General features: G+C 44.3%; 1 protein-coding gene across 1 annotated transcript in view; it reads left to right on the forward strand.

Moving 5' to 3' along the window:
- DNAH8 (dynein axonemal heavy chain 8) overlaps positions 1–27,150 on the forward strand; it is a 612,643-nt gene that overhangs the window by 468,181 nt on the left and 117,312 nt on the right. Inside the window, exons 59-60 of the mRNA XM_037895538.2 lie at positions 10,991–11,100; positions 22,180–22,343. Of these exons, the coding sequence (XP_037751466.1) occupies positions 10,991–11,100; positions 22,180–22,343 (274 nt within the window). The remainder of the gene's footprint in view (positions 1–10,990; positions 11,101–22,179; positions 22,344–27,150) is intronic.

The following is a 27,150-nucleotide window of genomic DNA, read 5'->3' on the forward strand; positions in this document are numbered from 1 at the left end:
GATGGATTACCCCCTGTGCGAGGAGTATCACAAGGAATTAAGTTCTTGCTGGTGTTCCACGCAGCCACCTATGCAGGAGGATTCGAGATGCAATTTACTCTTTGGTTTTTTAAACCAGTGGTTCTCAACCAGGGGTACACATACCGCTGAGGATACACAGAGGTCTTCCAGGGTGTATGTCAACTCATCTTGATATTTGCCTAGTTTACAATAGGCTATGTAAAAATCAATAGCAAAGAAACTAAAATTTCATACAGACAACTTGTTTATACTTCTCTATATACTATACACTGAAATGTAAGTACAATATTTATAATCCAATCAATTTATTTTATAGTTATATGGTAAAAATGAGTAAGTACGCCATTTCTCAGTCTTAGTGTGCTGTGACACTTTTGTATTTTTATGTCTGATTTTTGTAAGCAAGTAGTTTTTAAGTGGGGTGAAACTTGGGGGTATGCAAGACAAATCAGACTCCTGAAAGGGATACAGTAGTCTGGAAAGGTTGAGAGCCACTGTTTTAAACTATTTATTATGGGCCAGATTCTGCCATTTATGCTTATTTTGAGTCATACCTTACTTTGCAATTAGTCTCATTGAAAAAATAAATAATTAAAAAATAGAGAACCCTGAACTCAGGACTTTGCAGGTAAACAGCCTTTTAAGTTAATCTAAATAATTAAATTTGAACCCAGGATTTTAATTGTTAAAGTTTTTAATTCACTAACTCATAATTCAATTTACATCTGAGCATATCATTTTTAAGTTGAGCAATGCCTTTGTCTTTTAGCAAATTATCTGTCCTTTTTCCACTCTTTTCCTTTCCAGTTTCTCTCCCAGTCAAATGTCTTCAGCTGAGTTAGAGGGTCTGTACCTATTATTCTCACCAAGTGTCCCTTTTCATAGCTGTCTGGTTTTGGCAGGTATGATCTGGTTGTGTCATTTGTGGAATTTGTTTGGGTAGGATACAGAATAAATTTCAGATCTCAGAATAGAATTAGGATTACAAAAATGAAAATTGCATGTTAACAAGAAGGATTCTATATTATACTTTTCAAAATCTGTTTATTGAAAATAGACTTGCAAACAGTCATGATTTTATCTTTCCTTCTGCCCCCATAAATCCCTACTAATTCACATGAATAGTAGAAAAAAAACCAGTGGACCCAACATTTCTTAGGATGCAAAGGGAACATAAGGCCAGCTTAACAGGCTACTTGGGAAATCCTCCAGCCTAGGGGGAATCTCTGAATGCAGGTGCATTGGCTCTGCACTTCAACACTGTGCTACCCCCAGCATAGGGGCATGGCTGGGGGTAGAAGGTTTGCAGCTAGAGTGTTTCTATACTTCAGCTGTTTTTGGCTGCCTGAACAGCCCATTGAGGCCATAGATAGATGGGCATAGGTTAGAACAGTCCTGAAGTTGCACTGATTAAGTTAGGATTGAATGGGCCCCAGAGCTGGGGTGCTGCAAAGGTAGTATAAAGCCAGCTTTGCACACTACACTCCTACTCTGTGGGTCATGGGCCAAACTTAGTTCAGTTGGATCCAAGAATCAGGACCAGTGATGTTAGCAAGGCTATTGCTAGACACTTTATTGGGGTATTACAGTCATTCTGTTTCTGTGCTCAACACAGCAAAATGTATGCTACAAAGACTGCCCACTAGGGCAAAGAAAGTAGCCAGGACAAAAGAGACACTGAGTTCCATTTCTTCCTTCCTCTGCTCTTCCTTGGCTCTGGAAAATTTTACCCTTCAGGGAAGTTACTCCTGCAAGTTCAGCTCCCCCAGCTCTGCTATCTTCTGCTGTGCTTTTATTTGGTGGGCTACTATATTAGCTTATTTTTAACATTAACTCTGCCTCCTTAACATCACTTATCTTCCTCTTTCTTTATGACAACCTTTATGTTCATTATCACTTGAAAGAAACTTAAGGTTTTCCTGTTGCATATATGAATTAAAAATAAGGTAAATAATACATACATACTTGTGGGCATAATTGTAAGCTTGTGATTAGTCCCATTTAGGTCAACAGGACTACTCATGTGCCTAATGTTAGGCATGTATAGAAATATTTGCAAGACTAATGGCTGTGTTTGTACCTATTTTTTCTTCTTCAAGTGATTATCCACATGAATGTCACTTTGTGTGTGCATGCACCCCATGCTTCTAAGATCAGATTCTTTTGGACAGCAGTGTCCGTCGGGGCTGCACTTGTGCTCTGAGTGCCCTTGCACCCCCCCACACCTGTGCGCATAAAGTGTGGAATGGACCCAACTTTCCCTTAGTTCCCTCTTACCACACATGGCTGTGAGATGGAACTCCTACAATTCCACTCCTCTGCACTCTGAGACTTTACTGATTTTGTGTATATCTATCTATCAGTCGATACATAGATATAAGTAAATAGTGATATTAGTGCAATTAGTGTAATTGTTTTCTTTTCTATACCTGTTTGCTATACATACATATATAAAAAAGCTTTTTATGAGGGCTAGGAACTTCCTTGGTACTGGAATTTAGCCACTATGATTGAAATGAAGTCCCTGAAGTTCAAAAATTTTCCCTCCTATGATGCGGTTATTTAGCTTAATGATGGGACTTGAAGTGCCATTTTTATCTTGGAGAGGGGCATATCCCTGATAGATGTTCACTCTGTTTCTCCTTCTCCAAGAGAACATAGAAGGTGAGAGAGGCCTATCATATACTTTTTCTTCTGGAGTGCTCAATGAGATCCTCCTCAGAACCAGAGAAAAAAGAGCCTACTGGGCCTGAACAGGCTTCCTTGGCTAGTACTTCTGTGAATTGCAGCTCAACTCCAAGCTCCTTGGCTCAATCAAAGAAACAGTCATTCACTGAGACTGGCAGCACAGCTATGTCCTCCTTCACCCAGTCATCTGAAAAGGGTAGGATGGAACATCATTCCCAGAGTGAGCACAGGCCTAGGTCACCTTTCCTGGGATCCAGTAAAAGGAGCCAGAGATCTCCTTGGGCTACTCAGCCAAATGGTGTTTCATGGCCCAAATCAGGTCCCTCTGATACCCTGATAAAACCCAGTCACCAAACATGTATGGTAGTGTCTCAGGAAGAGGTCTGCACTTACCTGGTACCAATCTCTTGGTATGAACACACAGTGCCATGATTCTGGTACTTACTGCTGTGGTACAGATGTTTTCAGCACCAACTTTCTGAGCATTGACTTTTTTTTGGTACCCAGTGATCTTACAGTGACTGGACAACCTGAGTCACTATTATTATCCCCACCTGTGAGAGTGTCCTATATGGCACAAGTAACCAGAACTATTATGATACTGGTCACCTCCCCAGTTCTGGTGGTGGGAGAGATTCAAGCTTACTCCAGGACTCTGGTTAGGGTTGCCCCACCATCAGAGAAGGAGTACTCTTACTCTTCCTCCCCTTCTGAATTGTAGTAGGGAGGTATCCCCCACCACTCTCCTCATTCCCATTCATATTACCATGCTAGTCTGATTGGAATCTAGGAGCTGTCACTGTCAGCATAGAGACCTATGGACTCTAGGAAAGAACACCTACCCTGGGATTCACCCCATGGCCCCAAGCCCCTCACCCCTGTAATGTGCAATCTTGGCCCTATTGGGCCTCTGAAGGGATGCAACCAGTGAAGAGTTCTACCTCTACAGCTCTCTCTAGGGTTAAATCTCTCCTCCTTTCAAAACTAATACAGTTGCTCAAGAGGAACAGGTGGCACAGACTCTCACTGTATATCAGAAGGACCAAAAAAGTGAGAAAGAACACCTGCAAATGGAGCAATACCTGATATCAGTAGCCATCCCCTCTTCCTCACTAGACGAGGCAGTAATGTCTCCTTTTTCCATTCAACTTGGTGTTTTCAAAATGTTTCAGGAACTTTTGCATCAAATGGCAGATACATTAGAAATGCCTGTGGAGGTAGTGCAAGGGAAATCACATAAGCGTCTAGACCTTCTACGCTTTTCTATGCCCCAAATATTACCCATGTGAATTAATGAGGGGCTATTGGAAGCAATAAGAAATATATGGCAGACCCTGTCATCTGTGACACCTATCTCTACAAAGGCAGACGGGCTCATCAAGTCCCTTAAGTTTGGTATGAATATTTTTACGTGCGCCAGTTCTTCTTCGAGTGCTTGTTCATGTCGATTCCAATCAGGTGTGTGCATGCGCATATGCACATTGGCCGGAAGATTTTTCCCTTAGCAGCATCCGTCGGGTTGACCTGGGAGCCCCCTGGAGTCACGCCCTCATGGCGCCTAATATATAGCCCTGCCAACCCTCTACCCCTTCAGTTCCTTCTTGCCGCCAGTGATGGTGGCTAGAACTTCCCTTGGCTCTTGCTCAGCAAGTTTCTTCTCTCTTCCATTGTATATAGTTAGTTATCAGTAGTGTTCCAGTTAATAGTTTAGTGTAGTATAGTGTTGTTGGGGGTTTTCCCCCACTCCGGCCCCAGCGCCGTGGCATGTTGCGGTCTCTGGGCTTCAAGAACTGCATGGCCTGCGCCAAGCACATGCCGAAAAGTGACCTGCACTCGTCGTGTCTTCGGTGCCTGCGGGAGACCCATCAGAAAGATCGTTGTAAGATCTGCTACAAGTTCTGCCCGAGAACACTTAAAGAAAGGGAACAGCAGCTGAAGGTGATCCTCATGGAGGCAGCCCTATGCCCCCACTCCGACCCGGGCTCGAAAGACCCAACCCCTACAGTGTTGTCCTTGACGCGGAGTGCCCTGGTGCTGTCGGCGAGTTCAGCACCGAGGAAGGACTCCTCCACGGACGCCCGGCACCACCATGGCTCCTCACAGGACCCGTCATGGGACCTCTCTGCTCCCACTTGCCGGTGCCTCAAAAGAAGAAAAAGCCGGCAACCGTTCTCCTCCAGCTAAGCCTCAAGATGTGTGACCCCAGGCGGGCCACTCCTTGACATCTCCTTCCGGGGCCGTGTCAACTGCTGCCAAGCTGCAGCAGTCAAGTCTGGACCCACCTCGATCACTGGTACCTACGCAGCAGCTGCAGCTCCTGTCCATGCCGGAAGCCTACCAGGCTGCTCGAGACCTCCTCCACCTAACAGCACCATTCTCGCCTGCCAAGGAGGAACCCTCAGTGCTGACGGAGCCGCGTCCTCTGGTGCACTCTAAAGGGAAGCCAGCTATGATGTCGAGGTGCACACCTTCGCCTTGTCCATCGGTGCCTACCCGCTCCGACAGAGAGCCTTCCTGCTCCCCGAGTTCTCGACGTTTGAGGCATCAAGGATCAGCTCCTCCGTGGTCTTGTGTCTGAGACCTCAGAGTCAGAGCCCAACTCCTATCGCTCGAGTAGGAGCAGAAGCCGTAGAGAGAGGTCGGGCAGAGACAGAAGGGAACATCATGCGTGGCCTCCGCAGTGGCAGAATCCGCCTCAGTGGCCCTTCTGGACCCCCTGGTCTTATCACCTGAGCCAGGGAGGAACCCAATGCCCTCAGTCAGTGGCATCTTCAGTGGCCTCCACCACTTTTGTACCGCCTTCCACTGCGCATCTGCCCCCGGCGCCTACGGTCCCAACGCCTTTACCTCTGGCCCCGTCGTCAACCCCGGCACAACCTCCTCAAAGGTTCCAGCAGCAGAACCGCCAGGACAATTCCACATACCTGGCCAAGTGGAAGAGATTTTCAGTCTGGTCAGCTCAGCATTAGCCCCAGTGCCCCAGATTTTGGATTATCTTTTCCACTTGAAGCAAGAAGGTCTCTCCTTGTCTTCTATAAGAGTGCACCTGGCTGCCATCTTGGCTTTCCATCTGGGGGTACAGGGCCGCTCAGTTTTAGCTAACCCCCGGTCACCCGCTTCCTGAAGGGCCTCGACAGGTTGTACCCACCTGTCCGCCAACCGGTTCCTGCTTGGGACCTCAACTTGGTCCTCTCTGGGCTCATGGGGCATCCCTTTGAGCCTCTAGCAACATGCTCCCTGCTCTACCTTTCCTACAAGGTCGCGTTCCTGGTGGTGATAACTTCAGCCCAGAGGGTGTCTGAGCTCAGGGCTCTAACATCGGAGCCGCCCTACACCATATTTTTTAAGCACAAGATTCAGCTCAGACCCCCATCCGGCCTTCCTCCCGAAGGTTGTGTCGCAGTTCCACATAAACCAGGACATTTTCCTCCCAGTTTTCTACCCCAAACCTCATGCAAGTAGCAGGGAGCAGAAGCTCCACACTCTCGACGTCCGCAGAATGCTGGCCTTTTACATCAAGAGGACAAAACCATTCAGGAAGTCGGTTCAGCTCTTTGTCACAGTAGCGGACAGGATGAAGGGTCAGCCTGTTTTGACACAGCGCATTTCATCATGGATTGTGACCTGCATTACTGAGTGCTACAATCTAGCAAGTATCCCAGCGCCCCCAATAACGGTGCACTCTACAAGAGAGCAAGCTTCATCAACAGCTTTCCTGGCTCAAGTCCCCACCCAGGAAATCTACAGGGCAGGTGACTTGGTCATCAATACACACTTTCGCTGTACATTATGCGATTACTAGACAGGCCAGAAATGATGTGGCCTTTGGTAGAGCAGTACTCCAATCAGTGGACAGCTCTGACCCCACCTCCTGAATTTGCTTGGGAGTCACCTGATTGGAATCGACATGAACAAGCACTCGAAGAAGAAAAAATGGTTACTCACCTCTCGTAACTGTTGTTCTTCGAGATGTGTTGTTCATGTCCATTCCAATACCCACCCTCCTACCCCTCTGTTGGAGTAGCCATCAAGAAGGAACTGAAGAGTTGGCAGGTCGGCAAGGCTATATATTAGGCAACTCTAGGAGGTGCCCAGGCCGACCCAATAGATGCTGCTAAGGGAAAAATCTTCCAGCCAACAGGCACATGCGCACTCACACACCTGACTGGAATGGACATGAACAACACATCTTGAAGAACAACAGTTACGAGAGGTGAGTAACTGTTTTTTTCTTGATCTTTGGTAGTAGCGTCAGTGCAAAAAAGGTCATGACAGCAGGGATGCCCAAAAACAACTCCAAAAGATAATGATTTGAAAAAAGATGTATTTAGCAAGAAAAAATACTCATCAAATCTTAAAATTCATATTGCAAATTACCATGAGCTCCTAGAAAAGTTTGATTGTCTTACTAGGGACAAACTATCAGAATTTATTTAAAAACTCCCTCAATAAAATAGGGAGAAACTGAAATCTTTGTAACTGAGGGACAATTGGTGACTCATACATCACTGCATAGCATTAGATATGTTGGCCACTGCAGTACAATCAATGGCTACATCCATCGCCATGTTCAAGATTTCATGGTTACAATCTTCAGGCATACCAAAGGAGCTTGAGATAAGTGAGGACTTCCTATTAAAAAGTTGTTACCAGTCCAATGCTAGAACCAATGAAGACCTGCACTCTCTGCATGATTTGAGAGCCACTCTCAGTTCCTGGCAGTTTACATGCCAGCCCGTAGAAAGCAGCCAGGTCACAAAGTTACTCTAGATAAAGACCTATTATTACAAACCACTAAAATCATCAAAGCCATTGGGGAAGAAACAGAAGGCCCTCTGTCTCTTCCTCTGCAGCTGCACATCCCATGTCCACCTCACAGCAGCAAGTTTGATGCCAACTTCAAGAGCCATGCGGAGACTTTTGAGTATCTATACCCTTCCCTCTATTTTTTTGACACCAGCTTTTGAATTTTTAGAAAGCCTGGAATTGAATTACCTTAGACAGTTGTGTTTTAGAGGTGATCAGTGTGGGGATTCTATTCAATTTCAGTCTCTTCCTATCTCCTTCCCCCCTTTCCTAGCCTCTTTGAGGGCCCTCTCATGAGATATTATTAAAGTAAGAAACATCTCCCTTCTAAATCTCATCACACTGGAAGACCTGCCTCTGCAGTTCAGAGGGAAAGTATTTTACTCTCATTACTTTCTTATCCTGAAGAAGAAGGGGAGCTGGTATCCAATCCTTGATTTGAGGTTTCTCAGCAAGTTCATCTACCATTTTTAATTCAGGAGGGTAACCCTAGGCTCAGTATCCTTAGATTTCTTAGACTGGTTTGTGGTTCTCAGTTTCTAAGAAACATACTTTCACCTATCCATTCACTCAGCACACAGAAAATACTTGAGATTCTAAGTGGGAACTTCCCACCACCAGTATTGACTTCTGCCCTTTGGTCTTTCAGCTGTACATACCAGAGAATTCGCCAAGTGCATGGCAGTCATGGTGGCCTATATAAGGACCTAACGGAGTCAGATATATCCAGACCTCCATGATTGCCTTGTTCAAGGAAGTGAATGTTCCATTCACAAAATCCTACATCTTTTCACCACACTGGGTCTCAGGAAAAACAAAAAAAGGTCATTATTGCTGTTGACCCAGAAAAGAGAGTTGATTGAGGTAGTGCTGGTGGATTCCACATCAGCTGAGTTTATCTGCCATAGGGAAGACTCAAGACCATACTAGATCTCATCAGCCAGCTGTAGGCTTACCCACAAATGTCTGTAAGAGTATGCCTTAGACACCTGGTTCATGTGGCCTCTTAAGCATAAATTATACAGCATGCTAGACATCACCTACATTCCATGCAAGGGTGGTTGAAATCTGTGTATCTACCCAATAGACATCACATGCACATGAGGGTTCAGGTTCCTCAAAAAGTCTTGTATCATTAAACTGGTGGAAGGACCCTTTCCAGGTATGCAAGGAGTACTGTTTTCTCCTCCCTCCCTACCAAGAAACTGGTCACAGCTGCCTCCATACTTGGGTGGGAAGTTCACCTAGACTCCTCACAGACACAAGAGTTCTGGACTCCTGCAGATACTCACCTTCAAATAAAATTTCTATAACTTAGAGCTATTTGTCTAGTGTGCACAGCATTTCTTCCCATGGTACATAGACTAACAGTCCAGGTAATGACAGACAACACAAAACAATGTTTTATGTCAACAGACAGGGAAGAGCACATTCATTCCTTCCCCCGCCCCCCACACCCACCCACACATACACACTTTGCCAAGAAGTTGTTCATCTCTGGAACTAGTGCATTCGTCACTGAATCGCACAAGTAGCTCTGCAACTACCAGGCTTGCAGAATGTCGTAATGGACCAGCTCAGCAGGCAATTTGCAAATGACTGCAAATGGACTGTCAAAGACACCATCCTACTGAGCAGCTTTGCAGATGGGGATACCTGACAGTTGACCTGTTTGCTTCAGATTGGAACAAGAAATGCCAAACATTCTGTTCAAAGGAAGGCCTGAGTCCAGGCTTCCTGTTGGATGCTTTGCTTGTCTCATGGTCTGTGTTTATCCACCAATTTCTTATCTACCATCCCTGTTAATACTTAGGGTACTCAGCAGGACTCAGCAGTAGTGATTGTGCTAGCCCCAGCTTGGTCCAGACAGCTAATTAACCTGTCAACTCACCCTCTGATAACATTACCTGTCTTACTTGATGTGATCTGATCTTCCAGAACAAAGGTCAGATCCTTCACCCAAACCCAGCATCACTGCATCTGACAACATAGATATGGGCTGATCAATTACTGTCAAAAGAAGCTGCTCCTGCTGATGTCCATGATACTGAGACACAGCAGAAAGGACTCAGCTAGACTGACCTATTCAGCCAAATGGAAGAGATTCTCTCTTTGGCTCTATAATGCCACTTACCTCCCGTAGAAGCCCCATACCTACTATTCTGGGCTGTCTGCTATAACTAAAGCATTTAGGGCTATCCATCAGCTCCATACGTGTATATTTAGCAACAATACCCAGTCACTGTCCTCCACCATATTTTATCACCCTATAATTGCTTAGATTTCTCAAGGGCCTTAATCGTACATTTTCCGCAGTCCAGGGGCCCTCTCCTTCAGGGGACCTTAATGCAGTCTTAGCAGAACAACTTGCTGTCTATACTGTCTATCCATGAAAAGGGCCTTTTGTAGCTATAACGTCAGCTCAAAGGGTAGGGGAGATTCAGGTCCTCATGGATGGTCCACTTGACATGGTGCTCCTTGAAGACAAAGTGACCCTGAAGCTTAACCCTAAATTTTAACCAAAGATTGTTTTAGATTTTCATCTGAATCAGATGAGTCACTGTCCAGTTTTCTTTCCAGGCCTCACTTAAACAAGGGGACGCCAAATTGCACACCCTTGATGGGGTTAGGGCTCTTTCATGTGATCTTGACAGAACAGGACCTTCAGGAACTCTCCCATGCCGTTTGTAGAATTTGCTGATAGGATGAAAGGTCAGACAATATCCACCCAAAGACTATCTAAATGATATCTAACTCTATTAGATCATGCTATGAGTTAGCAAAATTAGCCTAGAGCCCACTCCACCAGGGCTCAGGCAACTTCTGCGGCTTCTTTGGGAAGCATATCAATTTCAGAAATGTTCAGGGCAGCTACATGAGAATCAGTGCACACTTTTATCCAGCACTATTCCTTAGCTGAGACCTCAAGATTTGACATCCTCTTAGGTAGACCTGTCTTGCAGCCATTATTAAAATAGGACTCCTAGCACTCACCTTCTGATTATGAGGTCCTTGCTTGCTAGTCACTAGAAGTGGAATCCATGTTGACAATCACTCAAAGAAGAAAAAATGATTACTTACCTAACAGTAACTGCAGTTCTTTTAGATGTATTGTTCCCATTGATTCTCTGACACACCTTCCTTCTCTGCTACTTCAGAGTCCTATATCACTTGAATTCTGTAATGGTAAAGGAACTGAAAGATGGTAAGGTCCATTCCACCCTTTATGTCCTTCTGGGGTTTATTTGCAAGGCCATCTAGAGCACAGCCACAGCCCCAATAGACACTGCTGGCCAAAAAAATCCAATCTCACATGAATGGGGGGCCTGTGCACCAGACCAGAAGTGTAATCTATGTAGACAATGTATCTCAATGAACCATGGCGACTGTAAGGTAAATAACCTTTCTTTCTTAGGAAAGAATGAATTATATCTTACAATCATTGTGAACTTGTATATTGCATCTTATTTTTCAGGAATAATTGGCTGTGGATACTTTCATCCATGCAGAAAATTCAATCCTGAAATATGTGACATGATAAAGAAATTAGTTCCAGCAGGCAGAATATTGTGGCAATGGACTAAGGTACAGAATACAGGAAATAATGGAGTTGTATTCACTATTTATTAACAGGGTGGCTATTACCATAAGTTAGGTGCTTATTTCAAAATTTTAAAAACATATGTTTCATAAAACTACCCACAGTGGTTACCCACTGTGATCAGCGGTTAATGAGGTGAGAAAATGTGGGTGATGCTCTTCCAAACTATGCTCAAAAATAAGATCAACCCACATGAGATGCCACTCAGAGTAGATTACGCAAATGTTCCAAATGTGATCAAGAATGCTTGCTGGGCCCTTTGGACTTGGCTTTCCCAAAATGGGATCTGCTTGCTCTGCTGGGCTCTTCGTACTGGGCTTTCCCTTGGTGAAACTAATATGCTCCACTGGGCTTCATGACCATGGCTCCTCTTAGAGGGGTCTCAGATGCTCCACTAGACTGTGCTAGGCTCTTTGGGTTAGGGCAAAGTGGTGGGGGAAAGTGGTGTTACTCCCCAAGTCCAGTCACTCATGGCACCAATAAGCTGTTACTCACAATAGATTATGCAGCTCTTTATAATTTTATCCTTCCTCTTTTTTCTTGGGGCTTCTCCACACACAAAAGTTGTACCATTTTCACTATATTGGCATAGTTAAAGCTGTACAACACCGCTAGTGTGGACACAGTTATATCAATATAAAGGTATTTTACACTGGTATAGCTATTTTGGTTAAAAAAAATTAAGTTATCCCTAACTAAAATCGTGATACTGGTACAAAATTTGTGTAGGCCAGGCCAAAAGTACTGGCTTTCACTGCTTATCAAAGAGAAAGTAAACATTCTTATATTGAGCATCTGAGTTAGCACCCATTGAAATAAATGGGGTAGTTCACGCCTCTAAAAGTTGTTTCAGATTCTGCAAAAGCAAGTATACATCATTGCATCAGTTATACCCTGTTCACATTTTCAAGACACTCTCAGCAACCAAAAGATCTAGAAACTTACTTTTTTTAAAATTAAAGCTTAGTTCTAGTAAGAGACCAATATTGCTCCCTCAGGAGCTCTTTAATAACCTGAAAATTAAAAAGGAATCCTACAAAAAGTGGGAGCAAGGACAAATTGCTAAGGATGAGCATAAAAGAGTGGCACAAGCATGCAGGGACAGAATCAGAAAGGCTAAGGCTCAATATAAGTTACAACTGAGAAGGGACATAAAATGCAATAAGAAGAGATTCTATAAATACATTAGAAGTAACAGAAAGATGAAGAAAAGTGTAGGTCCATTACTTAATGGGGATGGAGAGCAAATAATAGATGACACAAAGAAGGCTGACATCTTGAATACCTTTTTTGCTTCAGTCTTCACTATAAAAGCTAATTGTGATCAGATGCTTAACGTAATTAATATTAACAAGGGGGAAGGAACACAAGCCAGAATAGGGAAAGAACAGGTTAAAGAATATTTAGATAAAATAGATATATTCAAGTTGGCAGGGCCTGATGAAATTCACCTTATAATATCTCTGAACTACTTCACGATTATCTTTAGAACTCAGACAAGTGAGGTTCCAAAGGACTGAAGGAGGGCAAACATAATACCTGTCTTAAAAGGGTGAAAATAGAGGACCAGTGGAATTATAGACCAGTCATCTTAACTTCAATACCTGGAAGGGTATTGAAAAAATTATTAAACAATCCACTTGTAACCATCTAGAGAATAATAAGGTGATAATTAATGGCCAACAAGAACAAATCATGCCAAACCAACCTAATTTCATTCTTGACAGTGTAACCAGACTAGTGGGTAAGGGCAAAGTAGTAGACATGACATACCTTTACCTTAGTACGGCTTTTGACACAGTCCCATTCTGATCTGACATTCTCATAAGCATATAAATACCATTAATATGGTATAGATTAAATTAAACTGGGAGGACATATCAAACAGGGTCACACAGGGGTCTGTCCTGGGTACAGTTCTGTTCAACATTTTGATTAATGACTTGGATAATGGAGTGGAGATTACATTTATAAATTTTGCAGATGCCACCAATCTGGGAGGGATTACAAGATATTTGTAGAACAGGATTAGAATTTAAAATGATTTTGACAAATTAGAGAATTCGTCTGAAATAAATAAGATGAAATTCAATAGGGACAAGTGAAAAGTACTACATTTCGGGAGGAAACCTCAAATGCACAAATACAAAATGGGCAATAACTGGGTAGGCAGTGGTACCGCAGAAAAAGATTTGGGTGTTATAGTGACACACATTGTCACTATATCCCCCACAAAAAGTCACAAATTGAATATGACTCAACAATGTGATATTTCTGTGAAAAAGGTAAATGTCATTCAGGGATGACCTCTAGGGCACTCCTGTGGTGTGAGGAAAGGAGCCTCTCTCATCACAGACTTCCTTCTCTGCTGTCTGGGCTCCGAACCTCATTGTGTCTAAAGAAGCAGGCTGAGCAACTTGGTTTCTAAACAAAAAGGAAAAACAGAGTAAAGTATGTCCTTCTGCTTCTCCAGAAGATCAAGCTTGCAGATGTTCTTCAGCCATTCTCCCAGTAAGCAATCCCTGCTCTCTGAATGCGACCCTTTACTAAACTTGGATCATCCCATTTCTAGCTTTGGCAGGTTTCACATGTATGCCAGGTTGGGATTGACTGTGCCCAGAGGAGCTTTTTACCCTCTTCCTGACTGTGGTGGGAACCCATTAACAACTGTTGTAAGACATGGGATATAATTGTGCCAATCTAGTTGGCACTGGTGAGGCCTCATCTGGAGCATTATATCCAGTTTTGGGCACCACACTTTAAGAAAGATGTGTACAAACTGGAGCGAGGCCATAGGAGAGCAACAAAAATGACAAAAAGTTTGGAAAACATGACCTATGTGGAAAAGTTGAAAGAATTGGTCATGTTTAGTTAGAGAAGAAAATGCTGAAGGGGGACTGGATAGCTGTCTTTAAAATATAGAAGATTATTATAAAGAGGATGGTGATCAATTGTTCTCCATGTCCACTGAGGGTAGGCCAAGAAGAATTGGTATAGTAAGCAGCAAGAATGATTTAGGTTAAATATTAGGAAAAAAACGTTTTTCACTGGAACAGATTATCTAGGGAGATTGTGGAAATTCCCATCATTGGAGGTTTTTAAGAATAGGCTAGATAAACGTCTGTGAGGGTTGGTGCAAGTATATGTCAGTGCTGGGGAATGGACTAGATGACCTCTTGAGATCCCTTCTAGCCCTACATTTCTGTAATTCTATAATTCTGAAAGATAAGAAGGCACCATGAAAGAAGGGTCAATATGTGATAGAGGTCGAATCTATGCCCTGATTATGATATACCTTCATCGCCAAGTCATTTCCATTTTCTTTGTGGGCCAGATTCTACTCTCATATGCTTGTACACAGAGTTTTTGAAATACATGACAGTGTGAACTGGAAACATGCATCTGAACTCATTTGAAATACTTTTAATAATAATAATAATAATAATAATAATATTCCTAAATCTTTAATAGATTTTGTGTATGTTTGAAAATCTTTCCCTCTTTCTCACCTGCCAGGATGTGAGTTCAGATTTCTATTTTTCTCCTGTTGGAGCTGATTGGGTTTCAGACATCTGAAGCCTTATAAGGAATGCAGTTGCCTTTTTGTAAATGTGTTTTATATTAACAAACCTTTCAGGAGAAACAGAACCATGAATATGCCACCTTGGCAGTCAGTGAATCTTTGGGCCTATTTCTGATCTTGGTAGTACAAATGTAAATTCTGTAAACAAAAGAGTAATTTAAGAGGGATTCGGTGATTAGATCTGACAACATTCCACCCAACTCTAATACTAAAAAGCAAGACAACAGCAAGTTATGGGACACAGCTTCCACTGAGTAACAGGCAGTATCACAAGGAACTTTCTTCTGCCTCCAAGCCAAATGATAAGGAAGCCCTTCAGATAGCATGTTAATCTCTCTCACAATATAGCACACAACCTTAATTACATCCTCAGCAACTTTAGCAAATATTCAGTATTCACATATGTGCACAAGTTAAGTGTGTAGTGGGTCATGTATTTGTGGGGGCAGCATGAGTTGTGATTAAGGTTTTGCATTATATTGTGAGGGAGATTAATGTGTTCTGTGCAGTGTGTCCCTTATCAGCTGGAGGCAGAAGGAAGTTCCTTATGACAATGTAGAGTTTGTTTTTTATTGTCTTATTTTTTCTTAATGTGGAACTGTGCTGTGTAGGCATTGTGGTACAGGTAAGAGGTGTCTCATAATTTGGTATTTCTTTTTTCTTTTTCTTTTCTTTTTTTTTTTTAAAGATTTGCCTTGTGGGGAAATATGACAGAGTGCTGGGAATCAGCAGCTGAACCAGCACTCTGGTCACTGGTTAACCAGTTAGGCCCCAGCAAGGGCCTAATTAATGAGAGAAGTTACTGATTACCAGATTGGATTGGGACTGGGACGCTAATGGGCTACTTAGCCCTTTAACAAGGAGATTGGATAAAAGAGCACAGGAAGGAAGCCCAAGAGGTTGGGTGGGAGGAAGCAGAAGGAGGTGGGTGGTGGCAGGGAGGGAGGGACTGACAAAAGGGAGTTCTCTGGGCAGAGACACCTTTACTCCCTTTTTTAGGAGAAGGGGTAATGAAGCTGGATAGCATTGTAAATACCATGACTGCCCTGGTATATAAAGGTGGTGGTGTGAACCACTATAAATAAATTGCTTGGTGGTACCTACAAAAGGGAAGATTTCTGAGCCATTTGTGTGAAGCAAAGAGGATGGGAGTGGAGGAATCCTATCACAGGTGGGAGCTTGCCTGGGATCCAGCCTTTATCTGGACAAACAGAGAGTCTGATGGGGAAGCTGGTGTAAAGGTTCAGCAGGCTGGGAGATGGAGGAGGCATTGCAGTGGCTGGTTGAACAGCAGAAGGAAATGCAGAAGGTTTTCCAGACCTTCCAGCAGTCCCATCACGTGGAGAGAATATTCTTTCTCACCTAAGCTGAGCAACAAAAAAGTCTTCAGGAATTTATAAGGGAGTGAGCCCAGGTACAGCAACAACTATTACAAAATGGTTTGAGCCCTGTGACGGGGAACGGTAATCAGGGTGGAGGGTGGACCTCAGCAGGATTGGCCCTGTGAATAACCCCAATGCATTTTTAGTTACTTTCAAGAGTGGCTGTAGATGCAGATGTAGGGACAAGGGAACCTGGGTCCTACAGCTAGTGCTCTATTTAACAGGGGAGGCTCAGGTGACCTATATGGCTCTCAGTGGCAAGCAAGCAAGGGATTATGAAGTTGTTAAGGCAGCCATCCTAGACTGGGTGGGACTTTCGACAGAAAAGTACAGGCAAAAATGACCAGCTGCAAAATAGACTAGGGGTTAAGGTCCCAGGCATTTGCCCCAAAACTGACAGACTGGGACACTTGTTCACTGAGGCCAGACACTCAAGTTGTGGGTGATATTATGGATGTTGTCATTCTTGAACAGTCCTTCTCTCCCAGAGAATATCTGGGTATGAGTCTATCGGCATCAACCCATTACCCTACATGCAACAATTAAACTAATACAAGAGTTTGTAGAGGTGGACTTTGCAACCAGGGGGTGAGGGGGTGGCAGGTTAAGAGGATGGATCTAGGGAGGAAGACTGGAGAAATTACATTCGGAAAGGCTGCCAAGAAGAAGGAGCCCAGGGGAACACTGATGGAGTCTCAGGCTCTTGCGTGTTACCAGCATGGGCATCAGGGACATATAAAAAGAGACTGCCCATACTTGGACTGTGAGTTTACAAAATTCTGGGTTTGAGCCAGGACTCCCAAGAAGGGAAAAAGAAGGAAATTACTTACCATTTCTGTAATATTGGGGAGGAGGTATCAAAGGGATCTGGTAGACACTGCCATCTCAGCCTGTTCATTAATCAGATGAGAGCTGGTGAAACCCCACTGGATATTTCCTAGAGCAAGAGTCCTGTCTCCCCTTGTTTTTTTCCTGCAAACCCCCCCCCCCCAAGACGTTCTGGTTAAACTTGGATTATTGCTGTGCACATTGTAAGATGAGCTGTTGCCAGCAGGAGAATGAGTTTGTGTGTGTGGTTTTTGGAGGGGGGGGGTGAGAAAACCTGGATTAGTGCTGGAGGTGACCCACCTTGATTATCATGCGCATTATAAAGAGGGGTTTCAAAGGGGGATCGGCTGTTGCCAGCAGGAGAGTGAGTTTGTATGTGTGTGGGGGGGGGAAGGGTGAGAAAACCTGGATTTGTGCTGGAAATGGCTCTACTTGATGATCACTTTAGATAAGCTGTTGCCAGCGGGGGAGTGGGGTGGGAGGAAGTTTTGTTTCATGGTCTCTGTGTGTATGTAATGTCTTCTGCAGTTTCCACGATATGCTATGCATCCGATGAAGTCAGCTGTAGCTCACGAAAGCTCATGCTCAAATAAACTGGTTAGTCTCTAAGGTGCCACAAATACTCCTTTTCTTTTTATGAATACAGACTAACACGGCTGTTACTCTGAAACCTAGAGCAAGAGTGACACCCGAATGTATACATCGGGATAAGAAACTCTGACCTATGGCACAGGTGCCCCTGGATGTTCACTGGAATTTAAATGGAAGTGGCTTGGGGGGAGTGGATGGGTTGCACCACCCCCTTGTGTAAGGCACTGACTGGAACCCCTTCCCACTAGGTGAGCAAAAGGGGCATCCCAGGGGGAAGGAGTGAAATTCACAGGAAAGGGAGAAGAGCTGTTAAATTTAGAAGGGTTAGAAAATATTATCCAGAAGAACACGTGCTAGAGAGAGAATAAAGAAAGGGAAATACCCTGAGAGATTAAGGGAGAAGGAAAAAAGAAAAACAAGGAAATGGTTTCAGGGAATGAAAATAACCCCAAATTTGTTAATAGTGGTCAAGCAGTTTCAGATTTTCTGCTTTAGAATGACAAAGGAAGGGACCCCAAGAGCAGTATGGAGTTGTTGGGAGAACAAGTGACCACAGGTAGCCAGGAGGAACAGTAGCACAAGCAGACCCCTCCACAAAATAAAAGGGGCGAGAACGAAAAACCTGGCCCCCCAGGTTGCCCCCAGTGCAAGGACCTGTGGGCTGAAATGGAGTTATGAGGGCAATTTCCATCCACCAAATGTGATTTCTGTGGGTGGAGAATGCACACCCCTTACAAGGGGACTCTAGGTGACTATCCTGGGAGCAAAGAAAGATTGAAGCCAAATAGTGCCTCCAGTAAAGTGAGGAGAGCGAAGGGAATGAAACACCTTTCCAACAGGCAAGGTGCAGAGGTGTGTGATAGAGTGCTGGGAACCAGCAACTGAATCAGCACTCTGGTCACTGTTTAATCAGTTAAGCCCCAGATAGGGCTGATTTAGGAGATTAATTTGTGATTATCTGATCAGATTGGGGTTGAGAAGTTAACAAGCTATCTACTCCATTAACAAGGAGACTGGATAAAAGAGCACAAGAAGGAAGTGCAAAAGGTGGGTGGACAACAGAAAAGAAAGAAGGAAGAGGTTAGCAATGCATAAGAAAAAGGCGTTCTTTAGGTGGAGATACATTTAACCCCTCCCTCCACCCTTTCAGGAGAAGGGGTAGTGAAACTGGATAACATAAATACCACAGCTGCCCTAGTATGTAAAGGTGGTGGCGTGAACCACTATAAATAAACTGCGTGGGGGTATCTACAAAATGGAAGGTCTCTGAGTAGTCTGAAGCAAAGAGGATAGGAGTGGAGGCGCCCCATCACAGGAAGTCACACTTAACCAACCTTAAACCTTTTAAACAAAGTTTTTGTGTATGGGATTTCCTGCAGTTTTAATACAGCAAGTTTAGGGGTTCATGAAATTGAGAAAGAGATCTCCCCCTACTTTCTCTAAGGTGTGTGAGGATATGAGAGTGTGGGGATGTTTGAGGTAGGAAAAGAGACACAGCAGAATGGAGAGGGAATGGAAGGGAGCTAAGTGTTTAGAAGGGCTCAGCAAATCCATATCGGCCCTTAATGACTCCAGTACAATGATGCATTCCTGGGACGAGGGTGCTCTTCAGTGTAGTGTATTTCAACTGAATCAGGTTCCTTGTATGGGGGAAAAGGTGAAGTGAACAATCCCCCTCAAAATATACTTTAGCTGAATTAAACATGCAGTGTGTTGAGAGCCAGGAGACCACGAGTTCAAATCTTACCTGTTCTGCTCACTATTGTTTATATTTTTGTGCACTTCACAGCCTTGATTATTGAGCATACCTATACCTTAAGAGGAGGTCAAATATCAGCTACTCCATTTGACACATTTAACTAAGAGGATGCACAAAGTAATTTATAGTAGAACTGGGCATAGATACCAGCTTGCTTATATGGCCGACACTACACTGGCTCTCAGAAAGAAACTGTCAAACCTCTGTGTTTCTCTATGTAGTCTATAGCTACTGTTCTAACCACTAGACTACACTCCTCTCTGACATCCAAGAACAGAACTCAGGTTGTTCTTCGAGTGATTGTCCATATGTATTCCACCTCTGGTGCATGTGCTCCATGTATGCACATCCTTTTGGCCAGAAATGCTTGGGGCCATGCTTGCACCCCAAGTAAACACCCCCACCAATTACTCTGTGCCCAACCATTATTCTGTTTCTTCTTACTGCCCATGGCTGTGAGATAGAACCCTTAGCAATGTCTGTTTCTCTTGCAGACTGCGTAACCCAGAAAATTTTTCTGTAATACTTAGTTCTGTAAATTAGGTCTTAATATAATTAGGGTAGTGTTTGTCAGTTAGTTAGTGTAAATAGTGTAGGTATACACATTGGTTTTAACAAAAGAAAGAAAAAACCCTATATGTTTCTTCATAGTTTTAGGGAAATTTTTCCTGGTATTGGGATTTAGCCCTTGTGACTCAACCAAGGCCCCCTGGGTTCAAGAATCGCCCATCTTGTGAGGCATTTATGCCACGAAACAACTGTCACTCAAGGTGCCTTTTTTGCTGTGGGGAAGGACATATGCTCTATCTGCTGTTTTTTCTCAAAAAGAATGCAGAAAACGAGAAAGGCTCACCTTAGACTTTTTCTTTTGGACTTTTTTTTTTAGGCCTACTTCAGAGAAAATAACTCCCTGGGCCTGAACAGCCTTTGTGTAGGAATGCTCCTGCTAGTTCTGACTCAACCCCTAGTTCCCAGGCCTTTTCTTCTAAGAAAACCTTGGCTTCAGAGACTAGCAAGACTGCCAAGTCCTCCTTGGCAAAATTTTCTGATCGTCGTAGGAAGGAGCACTGTTCCTCTGTAGAACATAAGTGGAAGTTGCCTTTTCTGGGTCTTAGTGGGGGGAAAAATAGCTCACTTCACCTCACTCCCTCTAAGGCTGGTTCATGGCCTGGAATGTGTCCCACTGACACCCTGATGAAGACTGGTAGCTGACTGACAGTACTATTTCAGGAGAAGTTCCAGGCTGTGCCTGGTACCAGTTCTGTGGTACTGATGTCAATTCACTCTGTATTGATGACCTTCAGCACCCATGACACTGTGCTGATGATCTCTTTTCCACTCCTCTCAATTCTGACCTTCTTGGCACTGAAGTCATTTGTGGTACCAACTGACCTAACAGAGCCAACTATATTGTGCCGTGTAGTAAAGGTTCCTCCTATGGACCAGCGACTGCCATGGTACCCAGCACTTCTTCACCACTGACGAGATCACTCTTTAGTCCTCCTCCATCCCTGGAGGAGGAATATTCCTTTTCTTCAGTCTCTGAACACATCAGTGAGGTATCCCCTGTCCACTCACCAAGGTCTTACTCATATTACCTCTGTTGGTCTGTGAGGGAGTCTAGGGCCTGTTATTTTACGTACCGACTTAGGATCATGGATCCTGAAACATTCATGGGCTAGTCTCAATCACTGGGAGTCTACATGCCAGTGCCTAAGAGAAAGCAAGCCAGGCCTCAGAGTTATTCCACAGAGAGTCCCTCTGCATATTAGTACACTCAGCAGAGAGTCTCAGAGCCACCAAGGAAGAGACAAAGATTTCAGAGATAGAGACCTTCTGCCTCTGTGTCTTCTGCTACAAACCCTGCATCCACTTTGAAACAGCAATTTTGATACTGTGGTCAAGAGCCATTCTGTAGAACATCTGGAAGATCTATATTCTTTTTTGCCCCCTTTTGGAGACTGCCTTTGTTATTTTCAGGGAGTCTGGGACCCCATCACCTCAGACGATTGGGTCGTAGAGATTTTCAGATTGGGGTATTCTTTATCATTTCAGATTCCCTACCTTCACTCCACTTCTCTGTCCTTCTTCAGAGACCTCTCTCACAAGAGACCTACTCCAAAAGGTGAACAGACTTCTACCTCTCAGAGCAGTGGAACATGTTCATTTGCAGTTCAGTGGGTGGGGTTTTTACTCACTCTATTTTCACAAAGAAAAAAGGGAGATGGTGCCTGATTCTAGAATTGAAGTGGTTCAGTGCCTTCATCAGCAGCTTCAAGTTCAGGGTGGTAATCTTAGCCTCTTGATGAAGGGAATATCTACCTTTGGGTGGAGAGGTTATCTGGATCATCATCAAATATGAGGAACTATGGACCCCTCAGGAATGCCTTTGCATAAAGGTGTCAGAACTCAGAATGATTTGTTTGGTCTGCCCAGCATTTCTTCTGATGATACAAGGACTGACAGTATGGCAGACTCTATGACAGTGATGATCCATGTGAACAGTCAAGGAGAAGCTCAGTTGTCCCCTCTACCAGGAATCTGTTTGCCTTTGGAACTGGTGTGTTTGGCATCAAGTCATCCTGATAGCTCTGTATCTGCGAGGACTATTCACAACCAAGACATTAATCAATATATTTTAGAAGTTGGATTGAGATGTCTTTTGTAAGTTATCAGTTTTATTTAATGAAAACCAGAAAAATATATGAACTTTTGGTTACATGTTCTAAGTGTTGACATTTTACATACAGGGCTCAATCCTGCTCCCACTGAGATTTTTGCCACTGATTTCACTGGGAGAAGGAGGAGGCCCAGATTGCGATATATGAAAGCAAGTATCATTATTATTTTCAGTGTGTATTACTCTTCTTTCCTTTTAGATGTCTTTGAGTTTGAACAATAACTATATTTTCGGCTTTAGGTAAAGATGCTGCCCACACCATCCAAGTTTCATTATATCTTCAATCTTCGAGACCTTTCCAGAATTTGGCAAGGAATGTTAACTATCAAAGCAGAAGAATGTGAGGATATCACTACCCTTATGGCACTTTTTAAAAATGAGTGCAATAGAGTCATTACTGACAGGTACAATAATTCTATAATTTTGTATGTATTATAATATTTAGTACTATTGGGAGACCATTAATTCTTTTCACAGAAGCTCTCCATCTGATGTCAAGGAGAGGTCTGCACAGAGATCCATGTTAGAGTATGTCTTTGGTGTTGATTTAATAATTCTGTAATTTTATATGTTTTACAATATTTAGTAGTATTGGGAGACCATTATATTTATGGTCATATACTCTTGCTCTTTCTTCAGGGATGAAAATCAGCAGTATAGGGCCAAGTTTAAAGATGTTTTATTTTTCTGCAACCATCCTGCCTTGTGCTTTTATCCCAACAAATATCAACTTAGGTCTAAATGGGCTAGGTCAGTAATTGGATTGAATAACACCAAAGGGCATATTCTAACTTGGATCTCAGTGCAGACCTCTCCTTGACATCAAAGAGAGGGCTGGTGTGAAAAGAAGGTAGTATGATGACCTAAATTTGTACACTGGCCCACAGATCATAATTTAAAATGTAATTTAGTCCTCTCCACAGAATGAGTTTGACTGCCCTGTGATAAACCAATGGCCCCTTTCCCCCTGGGCATGTTCAAATGATTCATAAAACAGAGGTCTAGTTATTAAAGGTCCCATGGCACTATTTTCAAGAATAGGAGCATTAGCTCAGTATAACAAAGATGTGTGGCCACCCTCAGCGATTGACAGTGAGGGACGGCCAGATGCCCCCTGGTGAGTGGAACCAGGAAGGCCACGCTCATCGCGCCGGAAGCAGAGGTGCGGGACAGGAACAGGAAGAGTAAAAGGCAGGCCCTGTAGCTCAGCTGGGAAGCAGCTGCCAGAGGAGACGGATGCATTCTTCCCACTGCTGATGCAGAAGACTTCAGTTACCCTGAGGACTCGCACAAGCTACCAGAGCTGCCAGACCCAACCAACACTGAGGAACTGTTGGGGTTGCCACTGGCGGTGTACCCTGAGGAGACACCAGACACTCACCACACTGAAGTACCAAACCTGGGGAGAGTAGGAAGTAGCCCAGGGAAACTAGACAACCCTCTGGTAGAGTGCTGGCCTGATACAAGCTCAGTGTGTTGCAGGTTGATCCCCACTCTTCCACTGTTAGGGCCCTGGGCTGGGACACGGTGGAGTCGGGTGGGCCTGTCTCCCCCTACCCTCTGCCACCCCACCCTTGGAGTGGCAGCCTCCTCACTGTAGACCAGGAGGCCCGTGTCAGTTTACTGCCTGAGTCCTAGACTGTGTTTGGTGCTCACCCCTGCCTAAGGGCCTGGGCCTTGGACTGTTCACTGCTCTACCCTGCCTGTGGGTTGGAGCCCTAGAGACAGCTAATTTCCCCCTTGTACAGACTGCCATTCCAGGTGCGTGACAGCAAAGAAGTGTGGCCTCCCTCAGAGATTGACAGTGAGGGACAGCCATGCACTCCTATGTGCCTACACTCAGGAATCATAGTAAAATTGTAGCTAGAGCAGAGGTGGGCAAACTACAGCCCACAGGCCACATCCGGCCTGCAGGACCGTCCTGCCTGGCCCTTGAGCTCCTGGACGGGGAGGCTAGCCCCCGGCCCCTCCCCTGCGGTCCCTCCTCCCCCACAGCCTCAGGTCGCCACGCTGCCAGTGCTCTGGCCCACTGCTGCTGCCGGGGAGCGCAGCGGTGGGGCTAAGAGCTCCTGCTTCTCTGAGCGGCATGGTAAGGGGACGGGGAGTGGGGGGGGGTTGGATAAGGGGCTGGAGGTCCCGGGGGCAGTTAGGGGCAGGGGGTCCCAGGGGGCAGTCAGAGGATAGGGAGCAGTTGGATGGAGTGGAGGTTCGGGGAGGCAGTCAGGGGACGTGTGGGAGTCCTGGGGGGCCTGTCAGGGGGTGGGGGCATGGATAGGGGTTGGGGCAGTCAGGGGACAGGGAGCAGTGGGGGTTGGATAGGGGGTGGGGTCCTGGGCAGGTGGTTAGGGGCGGGAGGTCCTGGGAGGGGGCAGTCAGGGGACAAGAAGCAGGGGGGTGGGGGTCAGGCTATTTGGGGAGGCACAGCCTTCCCTACCTGGCCCTCCATACAGTTTTGCAACCCTGATGTGGCCCTCAGGCCAAAACGTTTGTCCACCCCTGAGCTAGAGTATAGTGGTCACAATTAAAAATCAACATTTACCCACAATTACTACTGAGAACTCAGATAATGCAGGTTTCAGAGTAGCAGCCATGTTAGTCTGTATCCGCAAAAAGAAAAGGAGTACCTGTGGTGCTGCAAGTACTCCTTTTCAGATAATGCAGTTGTTTCCTATTCTAATTCCCGAGGGAAATTCTTTCACATTTCAAATACCATAGGTTAGTAACTATGAATAAATGTTAACTTTTTATAAACAGTTGTATATATGTTGTATTTCTTCATGTATATATTACAAAGTGAAAGTAGTAATGTTTTACTACAGACACAACAGGAAACAGTGTGTAATAAAGAATAAACTCTGTCTTGTCTTTCTTTCTAAATAGTCCTAAACTCAGAGGTCTTGAAGTGGTACATGCCCTGTATCTTCTTTTGTACATTTATCAGCCATATTCTCAGATCATATCTTCATAAGATGAATTTATCTATGCTAAAATGTTGGGTATATAAACATTACTATTCAGCACAATAGATTTCACACACTGCTACATATCTACTTCCACTCTGGCAAAGCCAAAAGTATAAAAAATCTATTTCTTTCTCTCTCACACACACTTAGCCTGTGTCAGTGTAAGAGTTTCTGATGTACAAAAAACAAGATTCTTCTTCAAGTAGTGTACCTGTGGGTTCTCCATTTCAGGTGCACATGAGCCCTGAGCCTTTGATCAGAGATTTTTGGTACCAATGCCTATTTGACCTGTGCATGCTCCCTACATGTCCTTGTAGCCTGTAGCTAGGCTATATAGGGCTGTGAGGGTGAATTGGCCCTCAGTTCCATCTCATGTGCCTTCGGCCAGAGACAGAGTTTAGTGTGTACCTGTTTACTCTTTATATTAGTAGTAGTTCTTTATTAGTAGTAGGTTTAGTACCTTATAGTTATTGGAATGGTTAATTTAATTTTTTTCTTATTTCCCCAAAAAAATTATATACATTTTTTGTTTTTCCCCTTTGAGGGGTTCAAACAAATTTTCTTCTGTCTGGGATGCCAAGCTCCCTGGGATTTAAAAGGTGGCTCTCTTGTGCAGAAGCTGTGATGAGCATTCCCAGTGCATATGTTTTTTTGGAGACGCTCATCTACTCAGCAAGTTCAAGATATGCACTTCTTTAAAGGGAAGATCCCATAAGAACAGGGAAATAACATACAGGCTCTTAATGACGTAGCAAGCCCTAAGACCAGCTTCAGGTGCAGAGAACCCCCCTCTACAGGGACCCTCCTCTTCTGTCAGTGCCCCGTTGAAGTCAAGGTCATGGTCACCAAGACTTTTCAAGGTAAAGAGAGCAGCAATGTTCTGGTCTCTGATACTTTCCATGAGTCAGGCCGATAACTGCACCAGCAGTACTGAGAGCTTCCCGCTCCAAGTCTAAGAAGGGGGATAAGAGGAGCAGAACAGAGAGTTCCTCCTCAAAGAAAACTCAGTCACTGGAGACCTCAGGCCCTGAGAGAGGTGCTGGTGAGGCTCTATGCACTTTGGGTACTATGAAACACTTTAGGACTTGAACTAAGTCCCATACCTCAACGGTAAAGGGCTCAGTACTGAAGACGACTGTTACCAAGAGAGTGGCTTCAATGGAATCCGCAGTCCCCTTGGTACTGACACCAATGCCCCAGACAACAGCATTGGGAACATCATTGGTGTACATAGCAAGTTCAGTTGTGCTAGTACCACAGGAGTTCCCATATCTGAACGACCTTATGGTACCTAATGAGCCTGAATATCTCCTACTTGAAACTTCCAGACACCTCTTGATACTAAGGCCTGCTTGGTCACCAATCACTCCTGTTTTGTGAGACCTGTCTCTTTTCCAGCTTCTAGTATCCAGGAAGAGGGATTTTCACCTCCTGTACAATATGTGGAGGAGTAGTCCAGCTCAGACTCAAAACTTTCTGTTCAAGGCTCTCCAGTTTACTCTGGGAGACATTATGCCCTGATGCAGATGCAAGAAAGGCAGAATATCAGATCCCTGCCTATTAAAACTTGAGATGACCAACTCTTGATACCTCCCCCCATGCCTTATGGTCTCCTCATTGGCCGTACTGGAATCCATGGGCAATGTACTGCCAGTAATTTCTCAGGGCCCCAATTAACTCTTATAAGGAATAAAGAAGGCCTCGTTACCCGGTATCATCCATCCCCTCCTGCACTGTGAGTCAGCAGAGGAGACCTTTGAGGAGCAAGAGGCAGGAGTGAATACAGAGGTTATCCCCCTTACAAATATATCCTTCTTCATTACCTGATGAGGCAGTAATGCCACCACCGCCATCAATAGCTGATGACTTTTGCCAGTTCCAGTACTTGATGAAGCAGGTTGTTGAGACCCTGCAAATTCCCTTCAAAGAAGTCCAAGATTCCCATCACAAGCTGCCTGACATATTGCACACTTCTGCTTCAGCTTGAGTGGCACTGCCAGTTAATGAAGCCCATCTTGACCCAGCCAAGACCATCAGGCAAACTGCAGCAACAGTCCCCACTACATGCAAGCAAGCTGATTAAAACAATACTACATCCTGGCCAGGCATTCTGAGTTTTTGTTTTCTCACCCAGCACCAAATTCTCTGGTCATGTGAATTAGGCAGGCAACATACCCAAAAAGTCACCCCATAAGAGCATAAGTGCCATTACAGTTCAGGATAGCTAATCATCAGGCACTGATGTCAA

This window comes from Chelonia mydas, chromosome 3 (assembly GCF_015237465.2).
Source record: "Chelonia mydas isolate rCheMyd1 chromosome 3, rCheMyd1.pri.v2, whole genome shotgun sequence".
Lineage (NCBI taxonomy): Eukaryota > Metazoa > Chordata > Testudines > Cheloniidae > Chelonia > Chelonia mydas.